At 48.4% G+C, this 19,972-nt stretch overlaps 1 protein-coding gene across 1 annotated transcript; it reads left to right on the forward strand.

Moving 5' to 3' along the window:
• Window positions 1–15,518: 15,518 nt before the first annotated feature.
• LOC123137003 (nascent polypeptide-associated complex subunit alpha, muscle-specific form) lies at window positions 15,519–18,690 on the forward strand. Its single transcript, XM_044556534.1, has 4 exons — window positions 15,519–15,963; window positions 16,091–16,553; window positions 17,645–17,772; window positions 17,867–18,690. The coding sequence occupies exons 1-4, from the start codon at window positions 15,853–15,855 to the stop codon at window positions 18,353–18,355; spliced, it is 1,191 nt and encodes a 396-aa protein (XP_044412469.1). The 5' UTR covers window positions 15,519–15,852; the 3' UTR covers window positions 18,356–18,690.
• Window positions 18,691–19,972: the final 1,282 nt, after the last annotated feature.

Raw genomic sequence — 19,972 nt, forward strand, 5'->3', positions numbered from 1 at the left:
GTTCACCGATGATGACTAGTCCGTCTCACATGATGATCGGACACGGCCTAGTCGACTTGGATCGTGTAACACTTAGATGACTAGAGGGATGTCAATCTGAGTGGGGGTTCATTAAATAATTTGATTAGATGAACTTAATTATCATGAACTTAGTCTAGAACCTTTGCAAATATGTCTTGTAGATCAAATGGCCAACGCTCATGTCAACATGAACTTCAACGCGTTTCTAGAGAAAACCAAGCTGAAAGATGATGGCAGCAACTATTCGGACTGGGTCCGGAACCTGAGGATCATCCTCATAGCAGCCAAGAAAGCATATGTCCTAGAAGAACCGCTAGGTGAAGCACCCATCCCAGAGAACCAAGACGTTATGAACGCTTGGCAGTCACGTGCTGATGATTACTCCCTCGTTCAGTGCGGCATGCTTTACAGCTTAGAACCGGGGCTCCAAAAGCGTTTTGAGAAACACGGAGCATATGAGATGTTCGAGGAGCTTAAAATGGGTTTCCAAGCTCATGCCCGGGTCGAGAGATATGAAGTCTCCGACAAGTTCTATAGTTGTAAGATGGAGGAAAACAGTTCTGTCAGTGAGCATATACTCAAAATGTCTGGGTTGCACAACCGCCTGTCCCAGCTGGAGATCAACCTCCCGGACGAGGCGGTCATTGACAGAATCCTTCAGTCGCTCCCACCGAGCTACAAGAGCTTTGTGTTGAACTACAATATGCAGGGGATGGTGAAGATCATTCCTGAAGTATTTTCAATGCTGAAGTCAGCAGAGGTTGAAATCAAGAAAGAACATCAAGTGTTGATGGTCAATAAGACCACTAAGTTCAAGAAGGGCAAGGGTAAGAAGAACTTCAAGAAGGACGGCAAAGATGTTGCCGCGCCCGGTAAGCCAGTTGCCGGGAAGAAGTCAAAGAATGGACCCAAGCCTGAGACTGAGTGCTTTTATTGCAAGGGGAAGGGTCACTGGAAGCGGAACTACCCCAAATACTTAGCGGACAAGAAGGCCGGCAACACTAAAGGTATATTTGATATACATGTAATTGATGTGTACCTTACCAGTACTCGTAGTAACTCCTGGGTATTTGATACCGGTGTCGTTGCTCATATTTGTAACTCACAGCAGGAGCTGCGAAATAAGCGAAGACTGGCGAAGGACGAGGTGACGATGCGCGTTGGGAATGGTTCCGAGGTCGATGTGATCGCCGTCGGCACGCTACCTCTACATTTACCCATGAGATTAGTTATGAACCTCAATAATTGTTATTTAGTGCCAAGTTTGAGCATGAACATTGTATCTGGATCTCGTTTAATACGAGATGGCTACTCATTTAAATCCGAGAATAATGGTTGTTCTATTTATATGAGAGATATGTTTTATGGTCATGCCCCGATGGTCAATGGTTTATTCTTAATGAATCTTGAATGTAATATTACACATATTCATAGTGTGAATACCAAAAGATGTAAAGTTGATAACGATAGTCCCACATACTTGTGGTGGCACTGCTGCCTTGGTCACATTGGTGTCAAGCGCATGAAGAAGCTCCATGCTGATGGACTTTTAGAGTCCCTCGATTATGAATCATTTGACACGTGCGAACCATGCCTCATGGGCAAAATGACCAAGACTCCGTTCTCCGGAACAATGGAGCGAGCAACCAGCTTATTGGAAATCATACATACCGATGTGTGCGGTCCAATGAGCGTTGAGGCTCGTGGAGGATATCGTTATGTTCTCACTCTCACTGATGACTTGAGTAGATATGGGTATGTCCACTTGATGAAACACAAGTCTGAGACCTTTGAAAAGTTCAAGGAATTTCAGAATGAGGTAGAGAATCAACGTGACCGAAAGATAAAGTTCCTACGATCAGATCATGGAGGAGAATACTTAAGTCACGAATTTGGTACACACTTAAGGAAATGTGGAATCGTTTCACAACTCACGCCGCCTGGAACACCTTAGCGTAACGGTGTGTCCGAACGTCGTAATCGCACTCTATTGGATATGGTGCGATCTATGATGTCTCTTACCGATTTACCGCTATCATTTTGGGGATACGCTCTAGAGACAGCTACATTCACTTTAAATAGGGCACCGTCTAAATCCGTTGAGACGACACCGTATGAATTATGGTTTGGGAAGAAACCTAAGATGTTGTTTCTAAAAGTTTGGGATGCGATGCTTATGTCAAGAAACTACAACCTGAAAAGCTCGAACCCAAGTCGGAAAAATGCGTCTTCATAGGATACCCTAAGGATACCATTGGGTATACCTTCTACTTAAGATCCGAGGGCAAGATCTTTGTTGCCAAGAACGGATCCTTTTTGGAAAAAGAGTTTCTCTCGAAAGAAGTAAGTGGGAGGAAAGTAGAACTCAATGAAGTACTACCTCTTGAACCGGAAAGTAGTACAGCTCAGGAAAATGTTCCTGTGGTGCCTACACCAACTGGAGAGGAAATTAATGATTATGATCAAGGTACTTCGGATCAAGTTGCTACTGAACCTCGTAGGTCCACAAGGACACGTTCCACACCAGAGTGGTATGGCAACCCTGTCCTGGAAATCATGTTGTTAGACAACGGTGAACCTTCGAACTATGAAGAAGCGATGGCGGGCCCAGATTCCAACAAATGGCTTGAAGCCATGCAATCCGAGATAGAATCCATGTATGAAAACAAAGTATGGACTTTGACAGACTTGCCCGATGATCGGCGAGCGATAGAAAACAAATGGATCTTTAAGAAGAAGACGGACGCGGATGGTAATATTACCATCTATAAAGCTCGACTTGTCGCTAAGGGTTATCGACAAATTCAAGGGGTTGACTACGATGAGACATTCTCTCCCGTAGCGAAGCTAAAGTCCGTCCGAATCATGTTAGCAATTGCCGCATACTATGATTATGAGATATGGCAGATGGACATCAAAACGGCATTCCTTAATGGGCATCTTAAGGAAGAACTGTATATGATGCAGCCGGAGGGTTTTGTCGATCCTAAGAATGCTAACAAAGTATGCAAGCTTCAACGATCCATTTATGGGCTGGTACAAGCATCTCGGAGTTGGAACATTCGCTTTGATGAGATGATCAAAGCGTTTGGGTTTATGCAGACTTATGGAGAAGCCTGCGTTTACAAGAAAGTGAGTGGGAGCTCTGTAGCATTTCTCATATTATATGTAGATGACATACTTTTGATGGGAAATGATATAGAACTTTTGGACAGCATTAAGGCCTACTTGAATAAGTGTTTTTCAATGAAGGACCTTGGAGAAGCTGCTTACATATTAGGCATCAAGATCTATAGGGATAGATCGAGACGCCTCATAGGTCTTTCACAAAGCACATACCTTGATAAGATTTTGAAGAAGGTCAAAATGGATCAATCCAAGAAAGGGTTCTTGCCTGTATTGCAAGGTGTGAGATTGAGCTCGGCTCAATGCCCGACCACGGCAAAAGATAAAGAAGAGATGAGTGTCATCCCCTATGCTTCAGCCATAGGATCTATTATGTATGCCATGCTGTGTACCAGACCTGATGTAAACCTTGCCGTAAGCTTGGTAGGAAGGTACCAAAGTAATCCCGGCAAGGAACACTGGACAACGGTCAAGAATATCCTAAAGTACCTGAAAAGGACAAAGGACATGTTTCTCATTTATGGAGGTGACGAAGAGCTCGCCGTAAAGGGTTACGTCGATGCTAGCTTCGACACAGATCTGGATGACTCTAAGTCACAAACCGGATACGTGTATATGTTAAATGGTGGAGTAGTTAGCTGGTGCAGCTGCAAGCAGAGCGTCGTGGCGGGATCTACATGTGAAGCGGAGTACATGGCAGCCTCGGAGGCAGCGCATGAAGCAATATGGGTGAAGGAGTTCATCACCGACCTAGGAGTCATACCCAATGCATCGGGGCCGATCAAACTCTTCTGTGACAACACTGGAGCTATTGCCCTTGCCAAGGAGCCCAGGTTTCACAAGAAGACCAGGCACATCAAGCGTCGTTTCAACTCCATCCGTGAAAATGTTCAAGATGGAGGCATAGACATTTGCAAAGTACATATGGATCTGAATGTCGCAGATCTGTTGACTAAACCTCTTTCGCGAGCAAAACATGATCAACACCAGAACTCTATGGGTGTTCGATTCATCACAATGTAACTAGATTATTGACTCTAGTGCAAGTGGGAGACTATTGGAAAGAGGCAATAATAAAAGGATTATTATTATATTTCCTTGTTCATGATAATTGTCTTTATTCATGCTACAATTGTATTATCCGGAAATCGTAATACACGTGTGAATACATAGACCATAATATGTCCCTAGTAAGCCTCTAGTTGACTAGCTCGTTGATCAACAGATAGTCATGGTTTCCTGACTATGGACATTGGATGTCGTTGATAACGGGATCACATCATTGGGAGAATGATGTGATGGACAAGACCCAATCCTAAGCATAGCACAAGATCGTGTAGTTCATTTTGCTAGAGCTTTTCCAATGTCAAGTATCTCTTCCTTAGACCATGAGATCGTGTAACTCCCAGATATCGTAGGAGTGCTTTGGGTGTACCAAACGTCACAACGTAACTGGGTGTCTATAAAGGTGCACTATAGGTATCCCTGAAAGTGTCTGTTGGGTTGACACGGATCGAGACTGGGATTTGTCACTCCGTATTACGGAGAGGTATCACTGGGCCCACTCGGTAGTGCATCATCATAATGAGCTCAAAGTGACCAAGTGTCTGGTCACGGGATCATGCATTATGGTATGAGTAAAGTGACTTGCCGATAACGAGACTGAACGAGGTATTGGGATACCGACGATCGTGTCTCGGGCAAGTAACATACCGTCTGACAAAGGGAATAGTATACGGGTTTGCTTGAATCCTCGACATCGTGGTTCATCTGATGAGATCATTGAGGAGTATGTGGGAGCCAACATGGGTATCCAGATCCCGCTGTTGGTTATTGACCGGATAGCCGTCTCGGTCATGTCTGCATGACTCCCGAACCCGTAGGGTCTACACACTTAAGGTTCGGTGACGCTAGGGTTGTATGAATATGAGTATGCAGCAAACCGAATGTTGTTCGGAGTCCCGGATGAGATCCCGGACGTTAAAAGGAGTTTCAGAATGGTCTGGAGGTAAAGAATTTATATAGGAAGTGCTGTTTCGGCCATAGGGAAAGTTTCGGGGTCACTCGGTATTGTACCGGGACCACCGGAAGGGTCCCGGGGGTCCATCGGGTGGGGCCACCTATCCCGGAGGGCCCCGTGGGCTAAAGTGGGAGGGGAACCAGCGCCTAGTGGGCTGGTGCACTCCCCTTGGGCCTCCCCTGCGCCTAGGGTTGGAAACCCTAGGGGGAGGCGCACCACTTGCCTTGGGGGGCACTCCACCCCCCCTGGCCGCCGCCCCCCTTGGGAGATTGAATCTCCAGGGCCGGCGCCCCCCCTGGGGGCCTATATAAAGGAGGGGGAGGGAGGGCAGCCGCACCCTGAGTCTTGGCGCATCCCTCCCCCTGCTACACCTCTTCCTCCTCCCGCAGTAGCTTGGCGAAGCCCTGCCAGAGTCCTGCTGCATCCACCACCACGCTGTCGTGCTGCTGGATCTTCATCAACCTCTCCTTCCCCCTTGCTGGATCAAGACGAAGGAGACGTCACGCTGACCGTACGAGTGTTGAACGCGGAGGTGCCGTCCGTTCGGCGCTAGGATCTCCGGTGATAGGATCACGACGAGAACGACTACCTCAACCCCGTTCTTTTGAACGCTTCCGCTCACGATCTAGAAAATGGTATGTAGATGCATCTTTCCTTTCACTCGTTGCTTAGATGAACTCATAGATGGATCTTGGTGAAACCGTAGGAAATTTTTTATTTTCTGCAACGTTCCCCAACATTAAGTTCATATCTATCCTGGCAAGCGAAAATATCTGCAGAAGATTCTGCATCAAAAAGATAACCCTCAGGAATAACAGGCATAGGTTCATCATCACTAACATCATCGTGTTCGGGTTCAATAATTTCTCTTTCTCTAGACCTAGCAATTTTCTCATCAAGTAATTCACCAAGTGGCACAGTAGTATCAAACATAGAAGTAGTTTCATCATAAGTATCATGCATAGCAGAAGTGGCATCATCAATAACATGCGACATATCAGAATTAATAGCAGTAGTAGGATTAGGTGTCGCAAACTTACTCATAACAGAAGGAGAATCTAGTGCAAGGCTAGATGGCAATCCCTTACCTCCCCTCGTAGTTGAGGGCAAAATAGTAGTTCGATCATCTTTCAAGTTCTTCATAGTGTCCAGCAGATAAAAATCCCAAGTGACTCAAATAATAGAGCTATTCTCCCCGGCAACGGCGCCAGAAATTAGTCTTGATAACCCACAAGTATAGGGGATCGCAACAGTTTTCGAGGGTAGAGTATTCAACCCAAATTTATTGATTCGACACAAGGGGAGCCAAAGAATATTCTCAAGTATTAGCAGCTGAGTTGTCAATTCAACCACACCTGGAACTTAGTATCTGCAGCAAGTTGTTTAGTAGCAAAGTAATATGATAGTAGTGGTAACGGTAACAAAAGTAAAGACAATAAAAGTAATGTTTTTGGGTATTTTGTAGTGATTGTAACCGTAGCAACAAAAAAGTAAATAAGCGTAAACCAGTATATGGAAAACTCGTAGGCACCGGATCAGCGATGGATAATTATGCCGGATGTGGTTCATCATGTAGCAGTCATAACATAGGGTGACACAGAACTAGCTCCAGTTCATCAATGTAATGTAGGCATGTATTCCATATATAGTCATACGTGCTTATGGAAAAGAACTTGCATGACATCTTTTGTCCTACCCTCCCGTGGCAGCGGGGTCCTATTGGAAACTCAGGGATATTAAGGCCTCCTTTTAATAGAGAACCGGAACAAAGCATTAGCACATGGTGAATACATGAACTCCTCAAACTATGGTCATCACTGGGAGTGGTCCCGATTATTGTCACTTCGGGGTTGCCGGATCATAACACATAGTAGGTGACTATAGACTTGAAAGATAGGATCTAGAACACACATATATTCATGAAAACATAATAGGTTCAGATCCGAAATCATGGCACTCGGGCCCTAGTGACAAGCATTAAGCATAACAAAGTCATAGCAACATCAATCTCAGAACATAATGGATACTAGGGATCAAACCCTAACAAAACTAACTCGATTACATGATAAATCTCATCCAACCCATCATCGTCCAGCAAGCCTACGATGGAATTACTCACGCACGGCGGTGAGCATCATGAAATTGGTGACGGAGGATGGTTGATGATGACGACAGCGACGAATCCCCCTCTCTGGAGCCCCGAACGGACTCCAGATCAGCCCTCCCGAGAGAGATTAGGGCTTGGCAGCGGCTCCATATCGTAAAACGCGATGATTTCTTCTCTCTGATTTTTTTCTCCCCGAAAGCCAATATATGGAGTTGGAGTTGGCGTCGGAGGGCCACCAGGGGGCCCACGAGGTAGGGGGGCGCCCCCCACCCTCGTGAGTAGGGTGTGGGCCCCCTGGTCTTCATCTTTTGTGAGGATTTTTCTTTATTTTTTCTAAGGTGTTCCGTGGAGTTTCAGGACATTCCGAGAATTTTTATTTTCTGCACAAAAAACAACACCATGGCAGTTCTGTTGAAAACAGCGTTAGTCCGGGTTAGTTCCATTCAAATCATACAAGTTAGAGTCCAAAACAAGGGCAAAAGTGTTTGGAAAAGTAGATACGACGGAGACGTATCAGGGACCTTGGGTAGGACGTATGGGTCGAGCCTATGACCCCACCCCAGGTCTGTATCCTCGTCAGTGCATCCTTCACTTGGTCCATTGCCGCACTCCAACAAGCACAATGGGGCTTCATCAACTCCCACGGGCCTTGAAGTGACCGGTAACTATGAGGGATGTACCCACCGGTCTTCGGGTTGATGTTGCAATAGACGTCCTCTATGCGTTGCCAATAGCGTTTACCGCTTTGATCGGTACCGGGGCTTGCATCCAACCCCACATGTGCCCAAGCATGAACCAAGAGAATATCTTCGTATAGTTTGTCGAGGCGCATGGTGGGTTTTGCAACGGCGGCGAACGCCTCCTCCTCTATCTCGGTCACCTCCTCCTCATCTTCCCCTTCCTCCTCATCACCCTCTTCCTGCAAGTCATCACCAAACCCAAAGGGTTCGGGAGAAGGAGCCCCGATGTCCACCTCCGCTTCTTCGAGAAGCCCCATGAATGACATTGGCGGGGCAGGCATTCGGCCGAGCACCTCGTGCACGACGGGCGGAGGTGCGGGGGCCGGGGCGGACGGGGCGGGCGTCGGCTTCTTCCTGGAGGTGGCCTTCTTCACCTTCGGCACCACTACGATTGGGGCGACGGCCGGGGCGGGCTAGGGGAGGACGACGTGCTGGCCAGCATGCCGCCTCTTCGCACCGATGGCCACAACCGATGGCACCTCTGACGCGGGCGGAGGGAGCGAGGACGGGGCCAGCGCAGGCATCGCCGAGGCCGAGGCCGGGGGCGGGGCGATGGGTGGAGGGAGGGAGGACGCGGGCGGGGTGGTCGGGGCGACGGAGGAGTCCGGCGGCGCCTCCATGGCTTGCCGCGGGGGCGACGGGATCGACGAGGCGTCCGATGGGAGGGAGCGCACGAGGGAAATTTCCCTCCCGCGCAACGACCGGTGGAGTGCGGGTTGTAGGTGGGTTGCCCTCTCCAATCCTCACTTTTACAGATTGGGAGGGCAACCCTAGATCCAATCCGTAATTTTTTTAAGGGTTTAGGGGTTCTATTATTTGCCTTTTTCATTTCAACCCATAAAAAATGGTTATTTCTGTTTATTTGAAGGTTTAAGGGTTCTACTAGACATGCTCTAAGGATTTTTAGCCGCCTCCATACACTGCAAATGTCCGCCTCTAAAGCTTTTGCGCGTAGCATGGTCGCTAGATTTGGAGGCAACCTTCATGTAATAAACAACTCATTTTTTTAGAAAAGGAGGATGACCCCTGGCCTTTGCATCTGGGTGATGCATACGGCCACTTTATTAATTATTCTCACAAGACCTTACAAAGTAATACCACACTAGAAAGAACATGCGGTGCCCCCATGTTTGGTTTTGGCAATTGATGACAATCTCTATGGACTAATGGTTGCCTTGAGTTATATTTGAAGGGTTTGTCCATAGGCTTTTCTTGGAGTACATGTGTTGGTTTCAAGGAGAGTTTGTGTCGACCGAGGTGCTATTCAAGGAATTACCTAAAAGATTAGTCTTGTGAGAGGTTGATCAAGACTAAGTCAAAGAGTGAATCAAGTTGATGAACACACAAAGCGTAGAAGATGTACCGAGAGGGATCAAGTGATCCCATGGTATGGTAAGCATTGTCAATTATGCTTTGTGTACTAACCCATGGTCTTCGTGAGAGTTCTTTGTGGGGTTAGGATGCGGTGTGCAAGTTCAAGTGATGCATCACGAAGATATCAAGTGCTTGAAGCTTGCCGTCCATTGTGGTGACAATGGACTTGTGAAGATGAGCCGAAGTGTGGCTCACCCATAGTGGTCTATGGGGGAGCAATCATCTAGTCTTCATCGAGCCAACACAATCAAGAAAGGTGGTCCAACTTGAGGGAGTCAAGATCGTCATCATCTAGCTCAAGTGGACTTTGTGCAGGGCAAAGGTTTGCCCTGATAGGTTTTCTATTTTACCGGTCTCATGGTGGTAGTTGGGAGACCGGGTTTTAGGATCGATTGTCGTACTATCAAGGGGGGCTCTCGATGAGTTGCTTGATCATATTGTTCGTAGAGAGCTCAAACCATTGCATCCTTGCATCATCTTTATTGGTTCTTGTTTGGTTCTTCTCCTTGAGAGATTTGGAGCTTATGGTGATTTTTATGACAAGCTCGAGTTCATCGAAAACGGAGTTCACTTGCATCTTCTATGATGTTTTCAATTTTGGAGGTTCTGCCGGCTCTTCTCTGTTGGAGGTTTCTATCCTCTTTTGGTTAGGCATACCTCCCCTGTCGCTGTTTTGATGCTACTCATTGTCTTGTATCCAACAAGCTTGAGTTTGCTCAATTCGGAGCTCTTTTGTAGAAGTTATGCAGTTCTGGTTTTATTGGTCCCGTCTGTTGTCTTTAGTTGTGTTTTGTAGGCATCCAAGTGCTAAAACCTCTGTGGCATGCGGTAGTACTGCTCAAGGGAGCGGTGGTACCGCAGGGGCCAATGGTAGTACCGCTCCTGGTGAGCGGTAGTACCGCTGCCTCTAGCCCAGAATGCTGGCGCGCACGGAAGTAGGCACAGAAGTATTTTTTTTACTTCCGCGCCCTACGCGGTAGTACCACTCCTGGTGAGCGGTAGTACTGCTGCCTCGTGTCCTCACGCCGTTGCGTGTGGCAGTAGGCGCAGATGTAATTTTTTACATCCGCCCTTATGCGGTAGTACCGCTCCCTGTGAGCGGTAGTACCGTGCCGCCTTTTTCTCGTAGCTAGCTCCAGCGGATGTAGGCGCGACAGTGATTTTTTACATTCGTGGACTTGCGGTAGTACCGCTATACCCAGCGGTAGTACCGCTGCCTCACCTTGTATACCGCTGTGTGCTGCACCTGTGTGGCAGTTGTTTTCTACCTCTGCGGTAGTTCCGCAAGGGTAGGCAGTAGTACCGCGCCTGCAGTAGTACCACCTTGTTGCCCCTCTGCAGTGTTGTTTCATTGGGCTTCTGCCTCCCTAGCGGTACTACCGCTTGTAGGAGCGGTAGTACCGCTCTGTGCGGGCTGTGAGCATAACGGTTCGATTTCCCCCCTCCTATAAAAGGGGGACTTCTTCCAATGAACCTTATCATTTGAGCTTGTGTTCTTCCCCCATTGTTGACCTTCTTCGAGCTTGCTAACTCTCAATCCCTCCAACGATTCTTGCTAGTTCTTGAGGGAAAAGAGAGAGGAGATCTAGATCCACGTTTCCACCAATCACTTTCTCCTCTAAGTGAGGGGAACCCCTTGGATCTAGATCTTGGAGTTCTTCGTGTTCTTCTTTCGTTCTTCCTCTCATTTTCCTCCCTAGCATTAGTTGCTTTGGTGGGATTTGGGAGAGAAGGACTTGGGCACTCCGTGTGCCCTTGCCATTGAATTTGGTGCATCGGTTTGAGTTCTCCTCGGTGATACGTGGAAGTGAAGCTTGAGAAGCTTATTACTCTTGGGTGTTTGGGCACCCTAGAGCTTGTTCCTCTTGGGTGCCTTGGCGCCCTAAATGGTTGGTGGTGTTCGGAGCTCAATCATTGTGGTGTAAAGCTCCGGGCAAGTGTCGGGGTCTCCAATTAGGTTGTGGAGATCGCCCCAAGCAATTTGACGGGTTTCGGTGACCGCCCCCAAGGGTTGCCAAAGTGTACGGGTTCGGTGACCGCCCCCAAGGGTTGCCATTTGTACGGGTTCGGTGACCACCCTCAAGGGTCCCTTAGTGGAATCACGGCATCTTGCATTGTGCGAGGGCGTGAGGAGATTACGGTGGCCCTAGTGGCTTCTTGGGGAGCATTGTGCCTCCACACCGCTCCAAACGGAGATTAGCATCCGCAAGGGTGTGAACTTCGGGATACATCGTCATCTCCGCGTGCCTCGGTTATCTCTTACCCGAGCCCTTTACTTATGCACTTTACTTTGTGATAGCCATATTGTTCTTTGTCATATATCTTGCTATCACATAGTTGCTTATCTTGCTTAGCATAAGTTGTTGGTGCACATAGGTGAGCCTAGTTGTTTTAGGTTTTGTGCTTGACAAATTAACTGCTAGGTTTATTCCGCATTTGTTCAAGCCTTAACCGTAATTATTTTAAAGCGCCTATTCACCCCCCCTCTAGGCGACATCCTCGATCTTTCAATAGTAAGACTAAAGCCGCTGTCTAAGCAACAAACTGTCGCTACACCTATCCAGTTGATGAAGGGGCACAGATAGTCTGGGCCTAATTCCAAACAGACATCGCAGCCAAACCTAACATCTAAGATCTGAGGACCCATCCAGGACGCCTGCGGGGCATGGATCTCGCCGGTTCGGCGTGCTCTCAGAGGCCGCCGCCGCCAACTGCCACGACTCCATCTTCAGAACTGTACTGATGCATCAACCTTGGTCGGTCTAGCTATCATCGACGCCACCATGACGCCCAACGACACCTCCTCCCTGCGTGCAAACAGCTGTGCACGTCGCGGTCGCCACTGATACACCTCAGCACCATGCTGCCAAGTACCACCAGCCGACACAGCTTGAAGTATTTGGAAAAACTGTCGTGCGTAGTGTTGGGGAACATAGTAATTTCAAAAAAATTCCTACGGACACGCAAGATCATAGTGATGCATAGCAACGAGAGGGGAGAGTGTTGTCCACGTACCCTCGTAGACCGAAAGCGGAAGCGTTAGCACAACGCGGTTGATGTAGTCGTACGTCTTCATGATCCGACCGATCCAAGTACCGAACGTACGGCACCGCCGAGTTCAGCACACGCTCAGCTCGATGACGTCCCACGATCTCCGATCCAGCAGAGCTTTGGGGAGAGTTCCGTCAGCACAACAGCATGATGACGGTGTTGATGATGCTACCGACGCAGGGCTTCGCCTAAGCACCACTACGATATTACCGAGGTGGAATATGGTGGAGGGGGGCACCGCACACGGCTAAGAGATCAATGATCAATTGCTGTGTCTTTGGGGAGGCGGCCGGCCAAGGAGGAGGGTGCGCCAAGGGGGGAGTCCTACTCCCACCGGGAGTAGGACTCCACCTTTCATGGTAGGAGTAGGAGAGAAGGAAGGGGAAGGGAAAAGGGAAGGAAGGAGGCGGCGCAGCCCCTCCCCCTAGTCCAATTCAGACTAGGCCTTGGGGGGGCGCGCACCTGCCCTAGGCAGCCCCTCTCTCTTTCCCGTATGGCCCAATAAGGCCCATATACTCCTCGGTGAATTCCCGTAACTCTCCGGTACTCCAATAAATACCCAAATCACTCGGAACCTTTCTGATGTCCGAATATAGTCATCCAATATATCGATCTTTACGTATCAACCATTTCGAGACTCCTCGTCATGTCCCCGATCTCATTTGGGACTCCGAACTACCTTCGGTACATCAAAACACATAAATCATAATATAATTCGTCATCGAACTTTAAGCGCGCGGACCCTATGGGTTCGAGAACTATGTAGACATGACCGAGACTAGTTTCCGGTCAATAACCAATAGCGGAACCTGGATGCTCATATTGGCTCCCACATATTCTACGAAGATCTTTATCGGTCAAACCGCATAACAACATACATTGTTCCTTTTGTCATCGGTATGTTACTTGCCCGAGATTCGATCGTCGGTATCTCAATACCTAGTTCAATCTCGTTACCGGCAAGTCTCTTTACTCGTTATGTAATACATCATCCCGCAACTAACTCATTAGTCACATTGCCTGCAAGGCTTGTAGTGATGTGCATTACCGAGAGGGCCCAAAGATACCTCTCCGACAATCGGAGTGACAAATCCTAATCTCGAAATACGCCAACTCAACAAGTACCTTCTGAGACACCTGTAGAGCACCTTTATAATCACCTAGTTACGTTGTGACGTTTGGTAGCACACAAAGTGTTCCTTCGATAAACGGGAGTTGCATAACCTCATAGTCATAGGAACATGTATAAGTCATGAAGAAAGCAATATCAACATACTAAACGATCACGTGCTAAGCTAAGGGAATGGGTCAAGTCAATCACACCATTCTCCTAATGATGTGATCCCGTTAATCAAATGACAACTCATGTATATGGCTAGGAAACTCAACCATCTTTGATTTAACGAGCTAGTCAAGTAGAGGCATACTAGTGACATTATGTTTGTGTATTCACACATGTACTAAGTTTCCGGTTAATACAATTATAACATGAATAATAAACATTTATCATGAAGTAAGGAAATAATTAATAACTTTATTATTGCCTCTAGGGCATATTTCCTTCACGTAGCACCTGCCGACCAGGCATGACAAAGCGTAGCACCTGTCGGTCAGGCATCACTTGACATCTCCACCGAAGCTCCGTGCAAGACGAAGCCGCTCCACCTCCTGCCTCTGACTTCCAGCGCTGCTCCACAAACGATGCTCCCAAGAGAGAAACGACACCACAGTGCCGCCATCGCCCGATCTGGAACACCAGATCCTAGGGTTTCCCCCAGAGTAGCACGAGTGGGTCGACAGTAGTTACCCTCCATCAAGGTAACGGCGTAGAACGCCGCCATCGCCTGCCAATGGCTCGGTTTTCACCGACAACCATGTCTCCCCAACTCGCAGCTGAGACTAGATGATGGATCTCGAGATCCGCTCACCAAGCCTCTGGCTGGCCATCTTTGACGACGAAGATGGCCACCACCATTGGCCAACGAGACGACGTGAGATGAAGTAGGGCGCTGCCGGCGTGCGTCCTGGCCAGCACCACCGGCGATAGGCCCGTCCCGGACCACGCCTCATGGCCGAGGGCAACGGCAAGCGCTGCCACGACGAGGACGCAGACCGGAAGCCCAGATTCGGCCCACCTGCGCGCCGCCACGTGGCCACCACCAAGCGCCGTTCAGGAGCAGCCCCGCCGCCGTGAGGGACGCCGCCTCACGGGCAGCAGGCGCCAGCCCCCGGCGGAACACCGCCGCGCGCCACCGGCCGCCGCGAGATTTGCGCGAGAACGACGAGTACGCCCCGCCGCCACCTTCCTTAGGGACCACGCGGGCTTCGCCGGTGTCCCCTCCGTCGGCGGCGAAGCGGGGGAAGGGCGGCTGGCGGCGTGGTTAGGGCTAGGGGAGTAATAAACAACTCATGTGACCCCACGTGTCTGTATTTGGCTGTCGTTTGATCTCTCCCAGAAGCATCAACAAGATTTCAACATATTTATTTGTTTATTTTGCTCTAGGGTCGATCTTTAGAGGCAACAACGAATGCTATGCATTGCATGATTTTGGGCTTTGTTCAGAGGCAAGATGTGGGGCCTAGGTTAGAGACAGCTGAGCCTCTATACACTGCTGATGCCCTGATGGGCTAACCCTAGGGCTCATACAGAAGCCACGCCCCGGGGTTGGGCCATGGATGCCCGGAGCCCAGCTCCGCCCCTGGTTGGGAGGAGACAGAGGGTAACAACAAAGCTATCACGAGAGGATAAACGCGACACACCGCGGCGGGGTGTGGCCGCGCTCGACGTGGCAAGAAAACCGGGGACAAAAAAAATCCCGCTTTGACGGGACGTTGCACGCATGATCAGTCGCCCAAACCGAATCGTTTTCAAGTTTTAAAAAAAAGAACAGATCGTCTTCCTTTCAAAATTTCATTAACAACAACAAAACTCGAGGCAAAGTTTCAGCAAGTTGTCCTAATATTTTGCATGTGTAAAATGGGTTCGTCCTATTTCCATTCGCAAAAAAAGGGGTTCGTCCTATTTTGAGAGAAAAAATCTCTGGCGAAACCTCCCCATACCGGTCCAAATTCACCACCGAATCTCGAGTCAACCGCGACCAGAGCACCTGCGCGCGAGCGGGTGCGCGGCCGCCCAAGCCTCCTCCTCCAGGTCCCGTTTCCGACCTGCGAAACTTCCAATTCCTCCTCGGCCTCCTCGTTCCCCCCGCGCCGGTCCTGCATCGACGGAAGCGCCCCAACTCCACAGGCCACAGAGATCTCGATCGACGCGCGGCCTCCAGATCCCGACCCCCCCGGACCCCCCGCCGCGGCCGATGCGATCCACGCCGGCCCCGCGCCGCCGGACTCGACAGCGGACCGGCTGAAGCCTCCCCTCCGCTCCTGCGCCGCGCCGGAATTTCGCCCGAATTTCGATGGGGTCCTTCCGATTCGCCGCGCTCACGGCGCTCCTCCTAGCCTTCGCCCTGCTCCCGGACCCCGCGGCGGCTAGGGTTTTGCAGGGCAAGAAGCCCCGCTCCGGCGAGGTGAGGATTGCTGATTGCACTTGTTTGGGTTAGCTATATAGCTTGTATTGTCTTGTCGAATGGGTCGGCGTTCTTCCGAGAATATGGACGGGCTTTGATTTAGTGGTTGTCTTGATCTCTTCTCCAGGGAGCGCCTGTACCTAACGTAGCTACAGGTGGATCTGAGAAGGGTGCCGCCTCGAAAGAACTGGGACAATCATCAACTCCGGTGGGGAATCCTGAGACAGGTAAACAGCACCAGAAAACACCGCCGGCGGAAACAACGCAAACACCGCCACCGCCGGAAACGACGCAAACGCCACCACCGCCGGAAACGACACAAACACCAAAGGATTCTCCACCGCCACCATCAGGTGTGCCAGAGAGTAAGGGGCAGAAAGGGGCTGAAGCAGAGGTCTCTGCACAGCCGGTGCCAGCGAAGAATGGGCACAACGAGAGCCCCCCTCCTGGAAGCCCTAAATCAACTGGAGGAGGTTCAGGAAACAAGAAGCCCGCAACTGAATCAAAAGAGGTGGCTGAGGAGTGTAAGGATCCAGTAGACACATGTTCAATTGAAGGATTGTCTGCTTGCCTTCAGGTGTCTAAGACAGGTAACATTACTAGTCATGTCGAAACTTGAAGCTTCAAGCCACTGACTTACTTATTCCTAAATATATGTCCATGATATAGTTGTTTCCGGTTCCAATCTCCATGTCACCTAGTGTAATGAATGGTGATGCATAAAGGTTTCTTGTAACTTGGACATTGATGCTTCAGTCATTCTTATGAGTGTTGGCTTGAGCTGTAGCTAGTGCTTAAGATTAACCCTGGACATTGGCCTTCAAGTGCAAAGACAGAGGGAACCTCTGCAAATCAAATTTTACTGAGAACATAGAAAGTTGTTGAAACTCATTCCATGTGCTGTTTATCGAGAACAGATAACTACTTTGACACCGAAGTCTATGGAATCTACATACCGCACAAGTAATACTGACATATCTTTTGGTACTGTACAATTTTTATCTTCTTAATGCATTGTCCATGTTGAATCTGGCATGGCCTTCCTTATTATGATTCTGTAACTATAGTCCATTTGGAAATATAGTGAGGCGGTGAAGTACTGACGAGGTATATTGTGCTTGAAGGAGCTTTTTTTTTTTTTTTGCTGCGTAATAGATCAGAGTGCTTCGTTTAATACTCCCTCCGTTTCTAAATATAAGTCTTTTTAGAGATTTCAGTACAAACTACATACGGATGTATATAGACATATTTTGGAGTGTAGATTCACTCATTTTGCTCCGTACGTAGTCCCTTATTGGAATCTCTAAAAATACTTATATTTAGGAACGGAGGGAGTACTAAGTAACTATGTACATCAACTAGTGGCTTAGTGCCTTTAGTGGACAGTCATGTCAGGGCATACTGGTCACCTTTTATTGAATTCAATATTTATGTACAGGTTAAGCATCTCCAGAGAATAACATCTGGTACTTTGACAAACAATTTGGTTTGCGCATGGTAGCATTCCTCCTAGCTTCATAGTATGGTCTATCTAGCTTGGCTTTTACTTGAATGAATCTAACGAAGCTTTATGTTTGTTTTCTCACAGTTATAAATTGGTTTACGTCATACTATGGACTATCAATTATGACCTTCAATGCCATAAGTCTTGAGAAACCTTCATGTTTATTTTTTCTCGCAGCTTCAAGTGGACAATTTTTTATAGTCCAGAATACAGGGCAGAATACCGTAACCGTTGACGTCAAAACAACATCAGATATAAGTATAACGGAGACGTTGCCACCTCTCAGCAAGGGTGAATCTAGAAGGGTATGCAACTTTCATTAGTTTAACAAGTAGTATCTGTTATCTTTTTGGCGCACTGGTGGTTCAGTCAATTTAACTGTTATTCTTTATTTGCCAGGTTAACATAAGCTATAGCAGTCCAAATGGTGGAGAGGTTACGCTAAATGTTGGGACTAAGCATTGTGTCTTGCGCATCGGGCAGCCAGTTTATGATTGGCAACAACAATTTCAACAGCTTACATCTTATGCAACGACTGTGAAGCCAATCTATGGAGCCTATTTAGGTGTTTTCACGCTTGTCTTGGTTGGGGCCGTCTTTGCTTGTTGCAAGTTTGCAGGGACAAAGCGCGATGGTGGGGTCCCATATCAGCAGCTTGAGATGGGAACTCAGGCTCCTGACTCATCGGGTGCAAACAACACTACAAGCACAGGAGATGGCTGGGAAGATGGATGGGATGATGACTGGGATGACGAGGAAGCACCTGCAAAACCTTCAGAAAAAGGGCCTGCTGGAAGCATCTCGGCAAATGGCCTTTCCCTGAGATCCCCAACCAATCGAACCCCAACCAATAGCAAAGACGGATGGGATGTAGATTGGGATGACTAAGCGACAGCATAATGTTGAAGGACTTGTTCTTTCTTGTGAAACGGGAGAAGATAAGTTCATCTGAATGGCTTGCAGCAAATACAGTATCCAACCTTAACCTGAAACCCGACGGATCCATGCTTGACAAGGTGATCCTTATCCTGGAATATCAAGGGCTTGCTTGTATTAGTACGGTTTGTACAATAGTGTTCAACTAGTAATTTTGTTTACGAGCTGATCCACGAACTAGTGGTACACATTGCGCTTTTTTTGGCTGTAATACCATAGCTCTAGTTACATGACCAAACACACCCTCGCTATTCTTTCAGAGAGTATATCATTCTTTTTTCCCCATAGCAGTTTTTGTGTTGAGTACTACTCTCCTGAGTCCTGAATTCTAAACCACAACGTGTTATGGGTTCTATTACTCGCTGATTCTGTGCAGTGTATCGTGTACGTTGGGGCAGCTAAGTTGAAACCCTTAATGGCTGCCATTAACGCGCCTCACGCATGCTTGATTGACTTTTCTGATGAAAATAGTTTCAAGTGAGAGGTGTGCAGAAGCAGCGGTTAGTGCTGACTGCCGAGTCACCATCCCCGTAAGACATGTTCCCTTCCTCACGCTTCTGTGCTTCACTTGTATTCATTTGATGTCATTTTGATTTGACTAGCTGTGAATCGTCATGTTCCCTTCGTCATGCATCTGTGATTCACATGTATTCATTCATGTTATTTTGACTAGCTATGAATCGGATCTGTTAGGGACCGGGGTTGGCTCTTCTCTTATAACTGACTGAAGTCTCATGAGTTCTTTGATGACTTTGGGTCTTTTCCCATACAAAAATGAGCCCGAACTTTTTAGATTTAAACCACATCTGCCCACTTCCTGTCGGCGCCGCACATCATGGCGTCGAGCATCTCTATTTTCGACTCCACCGTCCATGGTGTCGACCCTGGCTTAGCGTTGCACTGTCGCGCTGAGCTGCAAATCCCCGGTGTAGTCCTGATGGGGAAGGGCTGATGTGGTTGAAGTTTCAGAAGCCTGACACTGTCATTTAGGAAAATATCACAAAAATACCAAACTCTTTTACATATGCCGATGTGCAGCTGTGCAAAACCTTGGATGTCCTTGTGAGTTGCTCTGGCCCCCATGACGCTCTGCTTTGCGCCGAGTGCTCTTTGGGCTCTGGCCAACTACGCTGAGCAGTACTATATGAGCCTGAGATTACAACTGAGGTCGTGCTTGGAATGGATGTAACGAGATGCAGGTGTATTTCTATACCGGTGTAACTTACCGGCCGAGTGCAATTTTTAGGCGGAAACGAAAACGATAGGCGGAGGCTTGTATTCTTTACAAGTGTATTTAGAATGGAAACGATAATCCAAACATGGCCTGAGACTGATGCAGATATTTGGCCGGCTGTCACTAGCACTCGGCAACCCAGCGAGGATATCCGCTGCTCAAATTTTCACCAGCCGGCAGCCGTGACTGGTTCTCCGCCGCAGAAGTGCCATTGCCACGAGAGGTGTCTTCGGATGTGCAGAGATAGCACGCGGTGTCCGCAGCCGGTAGGGAGACGACGGCCCGAGTGGAGGAGTACTGATTTGTGAATACCTTCTGGCCCACGCGTGAACGCA

The sequence above is a fragment of the Triticum aestivum genome, chromosome 1B (genome assembly GCF_018294505.1).
Source record: "Triticum aestivum cultivar Chinese Spring chromosome 1B, IWGSC CS RefSeq v2.1, whole genome shotgun sequence".
NCBI lineage: Eukaryota > Viridiplantae > Streptophyta > Magnoliopsida > Poales > Poaceae > Triticum > Triticum aestivum.

Bases quoted from the DNA above. Each gene is read 5' to 3' on its own strand.
- LOC123137003 (XM_044556534.1), top strand. From the start codon at position 15,853: ATGGGGTCCTTCCGATTCGCCGCGCTCACGGCGCTCCTCCTAGCCTTC. The intron at 15,964-16,090 runs GTGAGGATTGCT...TCTCTTCTCCAG, and splicing joins AGAAGCCCCGCTCCGGCGAG to GGAGCGCCTGTACCTAACGT. The intron at 16,554-17,644 runs GTAACATTACTA...TTTTTCTCGCAG, and splicing joins CCTTCAGGTGTCTAAGACAG to CTTCAAGTGGACAATTTTTT.